Source organism: Gossypium hirsutum, chromosome D09, assembly GCF_007990345.1.
Source record: "Gossypium hirsutum isolate 1008001.06 chromosome D09, Gossypium_hirsutum_v2.1, whole genome shotgun sequence".
NCBI lineage: Eukaryota > Viridiplantae > Streptophyta > Magnoliopsida > Malvales > Malvaceae > Gossypium > Gossypium hirsutum.
The window spans coordinates 24,765,251-24,778,901 of NC_053445.1; the positions used below are offsets into that span (position 1 = coordinate 24,765,251).

General features: G+C 34.4%; 1 protein-coding gene across 1 annotated transcript; it reads left to right on the forward strand.

Moving 5' to 3' along the window:
* The first annotated feature begins 228 nt into the window (after positions 1-228).
* On the forward strand, positions 229-1,918 carry LOC107892022 (cytochrome P450 CYP736A12). The gene is made up of 2 exons (XM_016816989.2): positions 229-942; positions 1,048-1,918. Exons 1-2 carry the CDS (start codon positions 253-255, stop codon positions 1,837-1,839), a joined length of 1,482 nt encoding a protein of 493 aa, XP_016672478.1. The 5' UTR covers positions 229-252; the 3' UTR covers positions 1,840-1,918.
* The last annotated feature ends 11,733 nt before the right edge of the window (positions 1,919-13,651 follow it).

Genomic DNA, 13,651 nt, shown 5'->3' on the forward strand with positions numbered 1-13,651 from the left:
GTGTGTTGAGAGAAATGTATAACCTAAAAATAAATACTCTTAAATTATTTTAATTGGTTAGTGGTATGACTTAAGTGATAAAAATTTTATAAAATAATTTCTGATAGAAAGAAGTAAAAAATATTCAAATCAAATATGATGGCGGGGGAGTTGTGCCCTTTTTTCTCCATTTATATTAAAAAAATATAGAAAATATCTATAAATTGGGATATGCAGTAGAGGCATATCAATTAGGTTAATTGATTAACAACAATGGATCCTTCAGTGGAAACTCTTCTTACACTCCTTGTAATTTTTTGCTCCTTTTACATTCTATTTTACATCTCGAAACAAGGCAAAGGAAAAGGGAAAGCCTTTCCTGGTCCTCGACCCTTGCCAATCATTGGGAACCTCCACATGTTAGGCATGCTTCCACACCGATCCCTTTACCACTTGGCCAAAAAACATGGTCCTATAATATCTATAAGGCTAGGCTCTGTGCCAACTATTGTCGTTTCAAGCCCTTCAGTTGCCGAGATGTTTCTTAAGACACATGATGTTGTTTTTGCAAGTAGACCAAAAGTTCAAGTGCTACAATCAATTTGCAATGGCAAAAAGGGAATAGCATTCACAGAACTTGGACCATATTGGCGCAGTGTGAGGAAGTTTTGTAATCAGCAACTTTTTAATGCATCGAAAATTGAATCATTTGCACCATCGAGGAAGGAGGTGCTAGCGCATTTCATTGAATCTTTGAAAGAAGCTGCAGTAGCAAAAGAAGTGGTTAACATTAGTAAGAAGGTGGGGGATCTTAATGAAAAGATGACTCTGAAGATGATTTTGGGGCCTGTGAAGAAGTATGAGGAATTTAACCTCAAGGACCTTATTGGTGAGCTCACTTACTTGGCAGGAGCTTTCAATCTTGCAGATTTTGTGCCTTTTTTGGGTGCTTTTGACCTACAGGTATTGTGTTTGTGTGTATTTTAATATACTATATCAAAACAAATTAACCATAAACATTACGAACAACCATTGAATGAATTGTGTTGATTATTGTCAACCATGTAGGGACTCAAAGCCCGTACAAGGACACTTGGTGAAAAACTTGACAAAGCCCTTGAGATGATTATTAACGACCATCAGCAACAAAAGCAAGATGATTTTGTTGGTATGATGCTTACAGAATTAAATAAGCAAATGAATCCCGATGGTGATATAATGGATCGGAATAGCATCAAAGCCATAACAATAGATATGATTGTGGCTTCCTTGGACACCTCAGCTGCAACATTGGAGTGGGCATTATCAGAGCTCATAAGGCATCCGAGTGTAATGCGAAAATTCCAGCAAGAGTTAGAAAGTGTTATCGGGAAAAGAATGGTGGAGGAAACTGATTTACCAAAATTGGAGTACCTAGATATGGTTGTGAGAGAAACTTTAAGGCTTCATCCTATTGCACCTTTACTAGTTCCTCGTGAGTCAATGGAGGACATAGTTATTGATGGTTGTTACATACCAAAAAAGTCAAGGGTCTTAGTGAACGTTTGGGCAATTGGGAGAGATCCTAATGTGTGGTCCAGTAATGTTGAAGAGTTTTTTCCTGAAAGGTTCATTAATAGCAATATAGAACTTCATGGACATGATTTTGAACTCATCCCATTTGGTTCAGGCCGTAGAGTATGCCCAGGGAAGAAACTAGGGTTAATCACAGTTAAACTTATTCTAGCTCAATTGGTGCATTGTTTTGATTGGGAGCTTCCTAGTGGAATGTCGCCAAATGAATTGGACATGACTGAGAACTTTGGTACTTCGGTGCCAAGGAAGACTAATCTTTGTGCCAAGCCTATTTATCGTATGTAGAAATGCAAGTTTCAAGATAATATTTCTATTGTAATATAACAGGATGTATCCGTATAATAAAATTGGGGCCTTGTGAAAATTGTATGTATTTTATACATTATCGTACTATATATATTGGCAACGCATCACAATTAATAAAATCTCTCAAAATCAAATAAATATAATCAAACTTTTTTTTTGGTAATAGAATTGATTTTTTTTAGTAATTAACTAAATTTTCTAACACGTTACATTACTTAAGTTATTGTGTGCATATAAATTTCTACACCAATAAGAATGCATTAAATATGAATTTGTTTGAAAATACAATAATGCAATAAATCATTCGTACGTTGCTAGCAATTTAACTTCTTCTCTTGGCTTGTTTTATTATTTGTTTTATTATTCTTGAAACTTATCACAACTTGTTTTCCCACTAAAAGATAGACACGAAAAATATTAGAGTACTAATAATAGAAAATAACTTTAAGTAGATTGCTTGTTCAAACAAAAAAAAACTTTAAGTAGATTACTCTAAGAATTAAAAAGAGGGGTAAGTGAAGCATAAGGATCAATTATGCTAGGAAAGGAAATAAAATAAAATAGGTAAGAAGATTCAATGGAGCTAAAAAATAAGAAGAAAGAGACAAAAGAAGAATAAAAAAATACAATAAAAATAATTTTGTAGTAATAAAAGACTTTGGTCTGTTTATATTATTTGGTTAAAATAGTTATAAGTCCTTATATTTTTTCATAAATTTAGAATTTAATCTCTATACATCTATTTCTTGAAATTTAATCTATATATTTTTCAAACTTACAGGACTAAATTCTAAATTTATAAAAGAATATAAAAATTAAATTCTAAATTTACAAAAAAAAATACGGAGAGTTGTGACATACTTTTAACCTAATTATATTTCCTTTCACTTTGATCAAATCTAATTGAGCATTTTTGGCTTTGCGTTGAAAAAAACACAAAGTAGAAGAATACCTAATTAAAATTTTGTTATTTTCATTTTCTTAATAAAAAATGTAGCTATCAACGTCTGTTAAGTATTGTGTTCCAAAACCACCTTACAAGTTAAATCAATTTTTTTAATTGTCCTTCATTTATAATAATAAAGTGTATATATAATTTATATTCAAATTAAAATTTATAAAAAATAGAACGTCGATAATGACAATGTATCGCAACGAAAAGAGAAAGAAAAATAAAGAACACACAAATTTTACGTGGAAACCCTTTCAGGAAAAAACCACAAGCAATAGAGAAGATAATTCACTATGTTGAATTGGAATGATTACATGAGGAGTAGACTATGTCTATTTATAGGCTTGTAAAACCATATTCTAATAGAAGGACTGTAGTAAGGTTGAAACACCTTATTCTAATCAATATCAAGTAGATGAAATGTAATAAGGTTGAAAAATAAAATAAAAGAAGTGTAGTTCTATATAGATTTTACTTTTCTTTTATTTTACCACAGTATTTTATTTTAATAAGGATTTGGGTCACTCAATTCTAACAATCTCCACCTTGACACAAATTCCCAATGAACAAGTTCTTCATCGTGAACTCTCAACGAACAAGTTCTCCACATTTTCCATAAAACCCCTTAAGGGTTTAACCTCAACAATGAACACCAACCAAGTCTAAGCAATGCTCAAACTTGGTTATGGGAAGTGACTTAATCATTATATCAACAGAATTTTCATGAGTACTAGTTTTGCTCACAACAATATCACGAACCAAATGATATCGAACATCAATGTGCTTTGTTCTCTTCTGAAACATTTGATCTTTTGTAAGGAAGATGGCACTTTGATTGTCACAAAATACTGTACTGATTTGAAGGTCTTCATTGAGTTTAATAAAGAGTCCCTTCAACCAAATGTCTTCTTTACAAGCCTTAGTAATCACCATGTACTTAGCTTCAGTGGTAAACAAAGTGACTGTAGTTTGCAAAGTTGCTTACCAACTAATTGCACAACCTCCGATTGTAAAGACAGAACATGTGAGAGATCTTATTCTATCAAGGTCTCCAGCAAAATCAACATCAACGTTCTTCCAAACTGTAAGCAAACTTCAGTAGTACCTCATAAGTATTTTAAAATCCACTAAACTACTTTCTAGTGTTATTTACTGGGATTCACCATGTATATGCTAACTGTACTAACTACATATGATACATCTGGACGTGAACAAACCATAGCATACATGAGAGATCCCACTACACTAGAATATGGAACATGTGACATGTATTCAATCTCATCATTTGATTGTGGAGGCAAAGCCTATGAAAGTCTAAAATGGGCTGCTAAAGGAGTACTAACATGTTTAGCACTCTAAATATTGAACTTGCAAAGAACTTTCTCAATGTACCCCTTCTGACTTAGGTATAACTTACTTGTTTTTCTATCTCTGAGAATCTCCATACCAAGTATCTTCTTTGTTGGTCCCAAATCTTTCATCTCAAATTCTTCACTTAGTTGGGCTTTGACCTTTCTTATCTCTCATTTATCTTTCGCTGCTATCAACATGTCATCAACATAAAGGAGTAGATACACAAAAGAACCATCACTGTTTTTCTAAAAGTAAACACAATTTTCAAAGCTACTTATTTTGAAATCATGAGAAGTCATAAAAGAATCAAACCTCTTGTACCACTGTCTTGGTGACTATTTCAAACCATAAAAGGACTTTTTTAGTAAGCAAACACTGTTCTCTTTTTTTGAGACTATAAAACCTCTGGTTGTTGCATGTAAATATCATTCTCAAGTTCTCCATGCAAAAATACAATTTTTACATCTAACTGCTCAAGCTCTAAATCATGCATGGCCACAATACCAAGCAAAGCTCGAATCGACCTATGTTTCACAACTGGGGAGAACACATATGTGAAGTCCACTCCTGGAATTTGACTGTAACCCTTTGCAACAAGCCTTGCTTTATATCTAGGTTCTTCAACTCCTGGAGTCCCTTTTTTTTCTTTTTAAACATCCATTTACAATGAACAACCTTTTTGCTTTTAGGACGTTTCACAAGATCCCATGTTCTATTTTTGTGGAGTGATTCCATCTCCTCTTGCATAGCAAACATCTACTTTTCTGAATCTTCACAGCTAACTGCCTCAGAATAATTAGATGACTCTTGATTTGCATTTATATCTTCAACAACATTTAAAGCATAAGTAACTAGATCAGCCTCAGCATACTTCTTCGGAGGTTTAATCTCTCTTCTAGTTTTATTTTTGGCGATAGAGTATTGTGGTGAAGAAGCAACTTTATTCTAAATTTATATAGTAGCTTGAGAAGTCAACTCTGTTGTAGATTCTAGATTAATTTGATGCTCCACCTGCTTTTGTTGTTCTTTATTGGAATAGTCTTTAAGAGATAATTTAGGTAGCATAGTAGTTTCATCAAAAACAACATCTCTGCTAACCACAACTTTTCTATTTTCAATATACCATAACTTATATCCTTTTACACCAGCTTTATAACCATGAAAAACACATTTATTGGATCTCAGTTCCAATTTTCCATTATCAACATGAGTATACGTAGGACACCCAAAGATCTTTAAATCAGAATAATCAACAAGATAACGAGACCATACCTCTTGTGGAGTCTTTTTCTCAATGGCAATGGATGGAGATCAGTTGATAAAAAAAATGTAGTAGAGGCTTCTTTGGCCCAAAACAACTTTGGTAAGTTGGCATTCGACAACATACACCGAACCTTCTCTATGATCATTATATTCATTCATTCTGCGACACTATTTTGCTGTAGAGTATAACGAACTGTCAAGTGTCTCATGATCCCTTCTGACTTGCACAGTTCATTAAACTCATCAGGAAATAACTCTAAGCCATTGTCTGTACTAAGGTATTTTATTTGTTTTCCCGTCTATTTTTCAATCATAGTTTTCTAAGACTTGAATACGGAAAACACATCCCTTTCTGATTCAGGAAGAACGCCCAAAATTTTCTAGAAAAATCATCAATAAACGTTAGCATATAATTAGCTCCGCCTCTCGAAGGCACTCTAGATAGCCCCTTTAAATCAGAATGAATATACTCAATGTTCCCTCTGTGTTATGGATTCCTCTGATGAATCAAATTCTTTTTTGTTTCCCAAAAATACAGTGCTCACAAAACTTCAGTTTGCAAATTCCTTGCCCGTCAAGAAGTCCTATTTTGCTAAATTCTGTCATTATATTTTCACTCATATGCCCTAGGCGCATATGCCAAAGTTTAGTAACATCACCATTAGATAAGGAAGAGGAAGTGACAGCTGCATCACCAGTAACTATAGAATCCTGTAAAACATATAACTTGGCAATTTTTTCTTTGCCTTTTCATCACAACAAGGGAACTTTTGAAAATCTTCAAAACCCACTTTCAGCTGTGTATTTGTATCCTTTTGAATCAAAAGGACCCAACAAAATAAAATTTCTCTTCAATTTTGGAACCTGTCGCACGTCACTAAGTGTTCTAACAACTCCGTCAAACATCTTAACTTTAATCATTCCAACACCTAGAATTTTACACGAAGCATTATTTCCAATCAAAACAACACTATGAGACACTGTTTTGTAAGTTGCAAACCAATACCGATTGGGACTCATGTGGAAGGTGCAACCCAAATCAATGATCCACTTCTCTATCACTTTAGAATTGTTGAGAAAAGCCACAAAAAGTTCACCGTCGCTCTAGTCTTCTACAACATCAGCTTCACCAGATTTTTCTGGTTGTTTGCACTTTTGATTTGCAGCCTCCCTTTTGATCTTGTTTTACAGCTTAAAACACAAAGGTTTAATGTGCCCCTTCTTCTTACAAAAGTTACAAGTTTTACATTTGTTTGAAGACTTCAATCTTCCCTTAGATTTACTACGAGGATTCCATTCTTGTGTCCTTCCACGATCATAATCAACATTCACATATTGTTTCTCACGAACAATGAGACCTTCTTCCTAAGAGTCAGGTTTAACCACAATATGCTTCATCTTATCATACGAGGTCAAAGAATCATAAACCTCATCAACTGTAAGAGATTCGTTGCTATACAAAATCAGATCTTTAAAGGTTGAATAAGACGGGGGCAATGAACAAAGCAGAATTAACCCTAGATTTTCTTTATCATTTTGAACCTCCATGGCATCAACGTCTAAGAGAATTTCTTTAAACACTGTTAAGTGTTTGTGCACAGATGTACCTTCCTCGAAACGATGAGCATAAAGACAATGCTTCATATGTAGCTTGCTGGTTAGAGTTTTTGACATACAGAGCTGCTCCAGCCTCTTCCATAATGCAACAGTGGTCTTCTCCTTCATCACATCCTGCAAATTTTCACTAGACAAATGTAGATGTAATTGTGTCAAAGCCTTTTTATCCTCACGCTTCTTTTATTCATCCGTCAATGTCGAAGTCATCTTATCTATCCCTAGCAGGGCATCCTCTAGATCCATCTGCGCAAAAATTGTCTGCACCTTAATCTGCCATAATGTGAATCTAGTGTTACAATCCGACAGTGAAATTTCATACTTCAGCGACGCCATTACCGTGATTGAGATAAGCAACTCGAAAAGCTCAGATACCAATTTGAGAAAAATAGAACGTCAATAATGACAATGTATCGCAAAGAAAAGAGAAAGACAAATAAAGAACACACAGATTTTTACGTCGAAACGCTTTAAGTAAAAAACCACGGGTAGAGGAGAAGATAATTCACTATGTCAAATTTGAATAATTACAAAAGCATTAGACTATATCTATTTATAGGCATGTGAAACCATATTCTAATAGAAATAGTGTAGTAAGGTTGAAACTATAACACTTAAAAACCCAGCCTAGAAGTTTCGACTGGTTTTCGGAGGTTACATTGGCTACAAAAGGTGGCAGAAGTAAAAGCTCTGACTAAAACCAAGAAACCTCTTTGTTTGCTTTATCTTTGGGCAATTAGATAAAACTTATTTAACCTTTTGAAACAAAAACTAATTAGGGTTAAAAACAACTAGAAATAAATCAAACTAACGTTTCTTGTACAGTTTCAAAGTGCATCAATTTTGCCAATTGTAACTCGAAATTTCAGATTAGAAATTGTGCGAAAAATATCTTGTTTTCTCAAAAGTGTGCGAACTTTGAAACAATAGTAGAAAACCCAATTAAAACCTGCACTCAAAACTTTTGAAATGTTATTCAAAACCAAAATCACATAGTTTAACGAAAAGTTCAAACCCTAACCCATACCAAAGTTTGTATAATCGCTTTACAAATAATCTTAAAACCAACCATATAAAACTTATAAAAATTTTCACTAAACCAAATCAAACCAAACTTTTTGAGACCTCCGATGTGTCTAGTCCGTAGCTTAGTCTCACAAAATACCTAAAAGAAAGAAACACTAAGAGGGTGAGCTACGAGTGCTCAGTGTGAGTCCGAAATCCAAAACAAAAGGCAATTGGAAAGGTTCAAGGAAAATCCCAAATAAGAGCACACAATTTAAAATAGAAAATCTTGATTCAGCAGTCAGAAGTATGAACACATTGCCATAAGTCATTCAAAGTATCACATACATCTCTTCATACATACAGAAGCACTTACACACCAAATCAAATTACTAATTTCACAAACAATTTAAAAATTAGCTAAAAGAACACATTATCATTAATGCAAATTGAATGCAACAATTAAAATCCTTCCTATCAAACCAAACGCCACTCTGAACCCTCTACACACCACAATTGAGCCATAAAAGACCCATCCACCCTACATACTATATAAGAACTTTGACAAGCCCATCCACCCTACACACCACGATAGTAGAACTCAGCCACCCAAATAATGATATGCAACTGTCCTGACATATATAAAATAGTGCGGTAAACCACTGTACAAAAATGATACAGTTAAACTGCCAATTCAATCTTTTCTCTCTTCACAACCAATATCCCGAACTTCTAATGCAAATGCAAAAGTGCACTCAATATGCTAATAGACTCGCAGAACAGATATACATATTCAGTGGATCAATTTCAGAGTCAATATCACATGTATACAAATAAGTAACGATAACAAAAATATCTCATATCCATTTATCACATCAACTTAATGCATGAACAAACAATTACTTAAATCCTATAATTGTACATTCACACTCGAATCTAAGCTAAAAACAGATTTCCAACACACTTATAGAGGCCTAATTGAGAGTCAAAACATACAGAAATAGAAAACGAGCCAAATTATAGCAAAGAACAAAAATTTGTGAAATAGGTTCACATGGTCGTGTGCCCCGGCCATGTGAAGGGTCTACGCTGTGAAGATTGACATGGCCGTGTGGAAGGGGCATACGGGAGTGTGCAAGAAGCACATCCTGTGTGCAAGAAGCATACGCTCATGTGGAGATGACACATGCCGTGTCTCCAAGTTACATGGCTGTATGAGTAGCCCCTATAACTCACTGTCCCAAAAGTGCCAAATTAAGGAGTAGAGTAGACACAACTGTGTGAAAAATTGACACATTTGTGTGGCTAAGGAACATGGTCGTGTGTCCAAGGCACACGCCTGTGTGAAAATTGACAAAAATCCCCAATAGTAGCAACACGGCCATCTGGCAAGGCTGTGTGCCATCAAAAATCCTAATTTCCCAATGACACACGGCCATGTGGACCGGCCATGTACAACACACACCCATGTGGCCACCTGTGTGGTCACGAAACCATATCGAGATAAGCTAAAATCGTGAATTTTGATCACTAAATCGACCCACAATTAACATGGTTCAAAAACTCACGTGATTGACATTCCTAAAATTACCAACGATCTGCCACAATAACTCAAATCAACCAATCTGAAACACTAGATTTACAAAAGTACAAAACCTTTAAGAAAATCGATCTAACCAAGAACCAAATAGTAAGAAACCAACACACATACTTACCCAAATCAACACTTGACAATGGGAAGAACCCTTGTGACCAGCAACCAACAACGCCGACGATAAAACCAAGAATTAATTTGAAGAACAAACATACAATGGCCAAAAATCAACCAAAAATCAGAAGTGGAAAAGAAAAAAAGATAATAGAAAGAAAGAGGAAAACAACGTCTGAGGGAGAAAATGAAAAAAAAAACTAATGTGAGCAGAAAATAGAACGTGGAAATTTTTAAGGGATCACTTCCTATTTTCAAATTAAAAGTAAATAAATAATTAACCTTTAAAACAAAACTAGACTTAAACCAAAACTAAAATAACACACGTGAGGACTCAGACCCTAGACCCAATGATAGACTAACACTTATTCAACCACTGAACTAGCAGGATTATTCTGACATTAAAATGCAACAATAAACTCAACTGCTCGCCCTACTCACAGACCCTAACTACAAATCTCAAAACGTCTAACCCCAAATTCTAGGGTGTTACAACTCACCCCTCCTTAAAGAAATTTCGTCCCCGCAATTTCCTACAACCGAACAGTTGCCTAAATGCAAAAATCTCACCACTACGCTCCCGCTACACAACTCTGATCCCAACATACCACCATACTAAACCTTAAAATCTCACACACATACTTAGAACCTCTAACCACTAAACTAGATCAATTTAATTGTCTATCACACACATAAACACTATGCCACATTCAGAAAGTCAAATCATTCACAAAAAATTGCACACAAAGTAAACAATATGTCAACACCATACCTATCTTAATGTCACCGAGGACACTCCCTAATCTGATGCTCCGTGGACTCGTATCGGAAACACCCCCCAATTTTTCTGACAGTCTCCCGGATGATGCTTTTTACAATGCTCACAAACTGATACGTTCGTGCCACTACTAGAACCTTCCACATTACCTTTTCTCCCACTCAACTACGATCTCTCATGCTTCACAGATTGAGGCTTCAACGTCAAAAGACTACAATCTCTTTTCCTCCCACAATCCACACACCTACCTTAAACCAATTCTCTAGTTCTTTCTAAACTAGCCTCGAACACTTTCTCTAAAAGCTCTCTTACTACCCGAGCCAATGCCTCAGTACCAACCTCCAGGTTATCGCTACCCGTAGCTAGCGTAACCACACTGACCTTTGACTCCTGAACAGACACACGTCCCGGAGAAGCTAATGGCTCCTCGAGCGTCTCACTAGGTTGGCCCTCACGATCTTTAAGAAATTAGATAAAACTTATTTAACCTTTTGAAACAAAAACTAATTAGTGTTAAAAAAATTAGAAATAAATCAAATTAACGTTTCTTGTACAATTTCAAAATGCATCAATTTTGCCAATTGTAACTCGAAATTTTAGATTAGAAATTGTGAAAAGAATATGTTGTTTTCTCAAAAGTGTGAACTTTGAAACAATAGCAGAAAACCCAAAAAAAATTCATTCGCGAAACTTTTGAAATGTTGTTCAAAACCAAAATCACATGCATTTCAAACACCGTGCATGTCAAAAATAGAATACATAATTCAATGTTTTGTTAAGGTGAATTATAAAATATCCTTTCAACCTTTTATGGAACCAAGTTTTATTTATTATGAAACCTCACGATTTAATAACTTTTGTCAACAGAATCGTGTTTTCAAGATTTTAATCCTTGATGTTTAATGCCAGAACAACCCTTATGAACACTTAACAATAATAATATAAAACCGAATAGGCCACAACACCATGATTAACATTTAATTAATTATCAAAAGGAATGGTTATCAGGTTATGCTTAAACGATTTAAACACAGTCGAAAACGTAATAAAATTAAAGCATGCATCTCATACAATTACATCACCCAATTATTTAAACTCAAGTCCGTATCACACAAGTGGCTCTGATACCACTGTTGGAACGCCGGCACCCCCACGACGCAGTAAAAATTAATACATCTGGCGATCCAAACCATTGATTCATGTGTAAGGAACGAATCTGGGTGAAAAAGGTTTCGAAATTACATAAATCTTTAAACTAAATAGACAGCAACGCCTCGGCAATGAGTATTCTATTTTACTATCGAACCAAGCCGCAACCTTTAGTGACTCCAGCCTCTACGCAATCCACCCAGTTGACAATGAACGGAAGAAATCCCCAAAGCTGTTTTGAAGAAGACTTTGCTTGACGGCTGCAAGACTATTCAAGCAAAGGAAAAATGGAATTTTAAATTTTATTTTTAGGGTTTTTTTTTAAAAAAACTGTCTCATATATCCCTATTATAATTGGTATATATAATGAATCATAATTCATTAAATAAATTAAATAAATATAACAATGTTTTAAACCAAAATTTATAATTAACATTAATTATAATAATGATTTTGGTAAACTATATTTATTTGAATTTATATACGAACCAAAATCATATAATATGTTCTCATTATGTGTACAACAACCTTGTACATATAATATGATCGATATTTGATTACCAAATTAAATTAATTCTACAATTAATTTAATTCATGTGACAACCAAACACAATACCAACTATGTTTTATTCCGTTCATTTCAACCATAGGGTGTGACCCTGTAGGTTTTTGTAAAGTTAGCAATAATACTAGAATGATTCTAATGTTGCAGACAATGAGTGGCATCTAGCATTGCATCATTGCTACCTAAGTTACAAGAAATTATGATTCGATATAACCTTTTTGCGATTAACCTTTCATGCATTAATCCTTAAGTCCTTTATCTCTGGGTTGGACACAAGTCATGGAATAGTCACACTTGCAGAGTCCATCCATGTTCCTTGATATCTTGAGTAGACTATGATATACAAATAAGCGTGACATCTCATATCCGCTTATTTGAGCATGGTCATGCATTTCTAGTCTCACTCAATCAAGTGGCCTAAGATATTACTCCCATTATGTAGGGACTTATCCTATATCGATCAACCATATCCCTCTACATAGATCGTGGTATATCCAACATCAACCTTTATAGAACAACTAGTTACTGTGTACGTTTGACTGTATCAAAATATAAAACTCAATATGTTGGGATAATGATGATGTCAAGTCTGAGGATCATATACATATTAATCACTATGAGTAATGTTGTGACAATTACATAATAATCCGAGAAACATACTCATAACGGGTCAGTCCAATATGTTGTTCTCTAACATACATATTCATGCATTGATTTTCGACACTCCATACCAATGAAAACTCTTTATCATCAATCAACTACATGTTAGTCTTAACGCATTATTGTTGTTCTAGCCAACAATAATACTTGACTAAGGACCTTTTTTAATAATAATCATATTATACTCAAGACATTATTATAAAATATTTTATTTATACACACAGAAAAGAAGCTGAAATAATAATGGTAACGCCTTGTATTAATAATCATGATAAATCAAGTATGTTATTACAACCATCTCATGATTTATCTTTAGGCATACTCTAACATGGACAGTGTAACTCTTTGACATGGGTCACACGACTGTCTCGCAGACCATGTGAAAACTGCACCTAACACCTTCAGGGCACACGCCCCTGTGGTTTACCCGTGTGTGAGACACGGTTGTGTTACAGCTTGTGTCCTAGGCCGTGTGTACCCAAAACATACTTAATTCATATCTAAATGATTAGGTACCTAAACCAATTCTCAACACATAATTATAAGACTTTAAAATGTATTTAAATGACACCCAAAACATGTCAAAACAATCATCTTAAGGTTTAACCAATTTTTCACCAATGACACCACATTTCAAGTACTTACACAATTCATTTCCTTAAGTACGTACACAAGTTACAAGCACTTTTGCATAACTTACTTTCTATTCGAAAATGTTATACCAAAATTCTAGTCAAACTTACC

Coding starts and splice junctions, on each gene's coding strand:
- LOC107892022 (XM_016816989.2), top strand. CDS start 253: ATGGATCCTTCAGTGGAAACTCTTCTTACACTCCTTGTAATTTTTTGC. Junction 943..1,047: donor TGGGTGCTTTTGACCTACAG/GTATTGTGTTTG, acceptor TCAACCATGTAG/GGACTCAAAGCCCGTACAAG.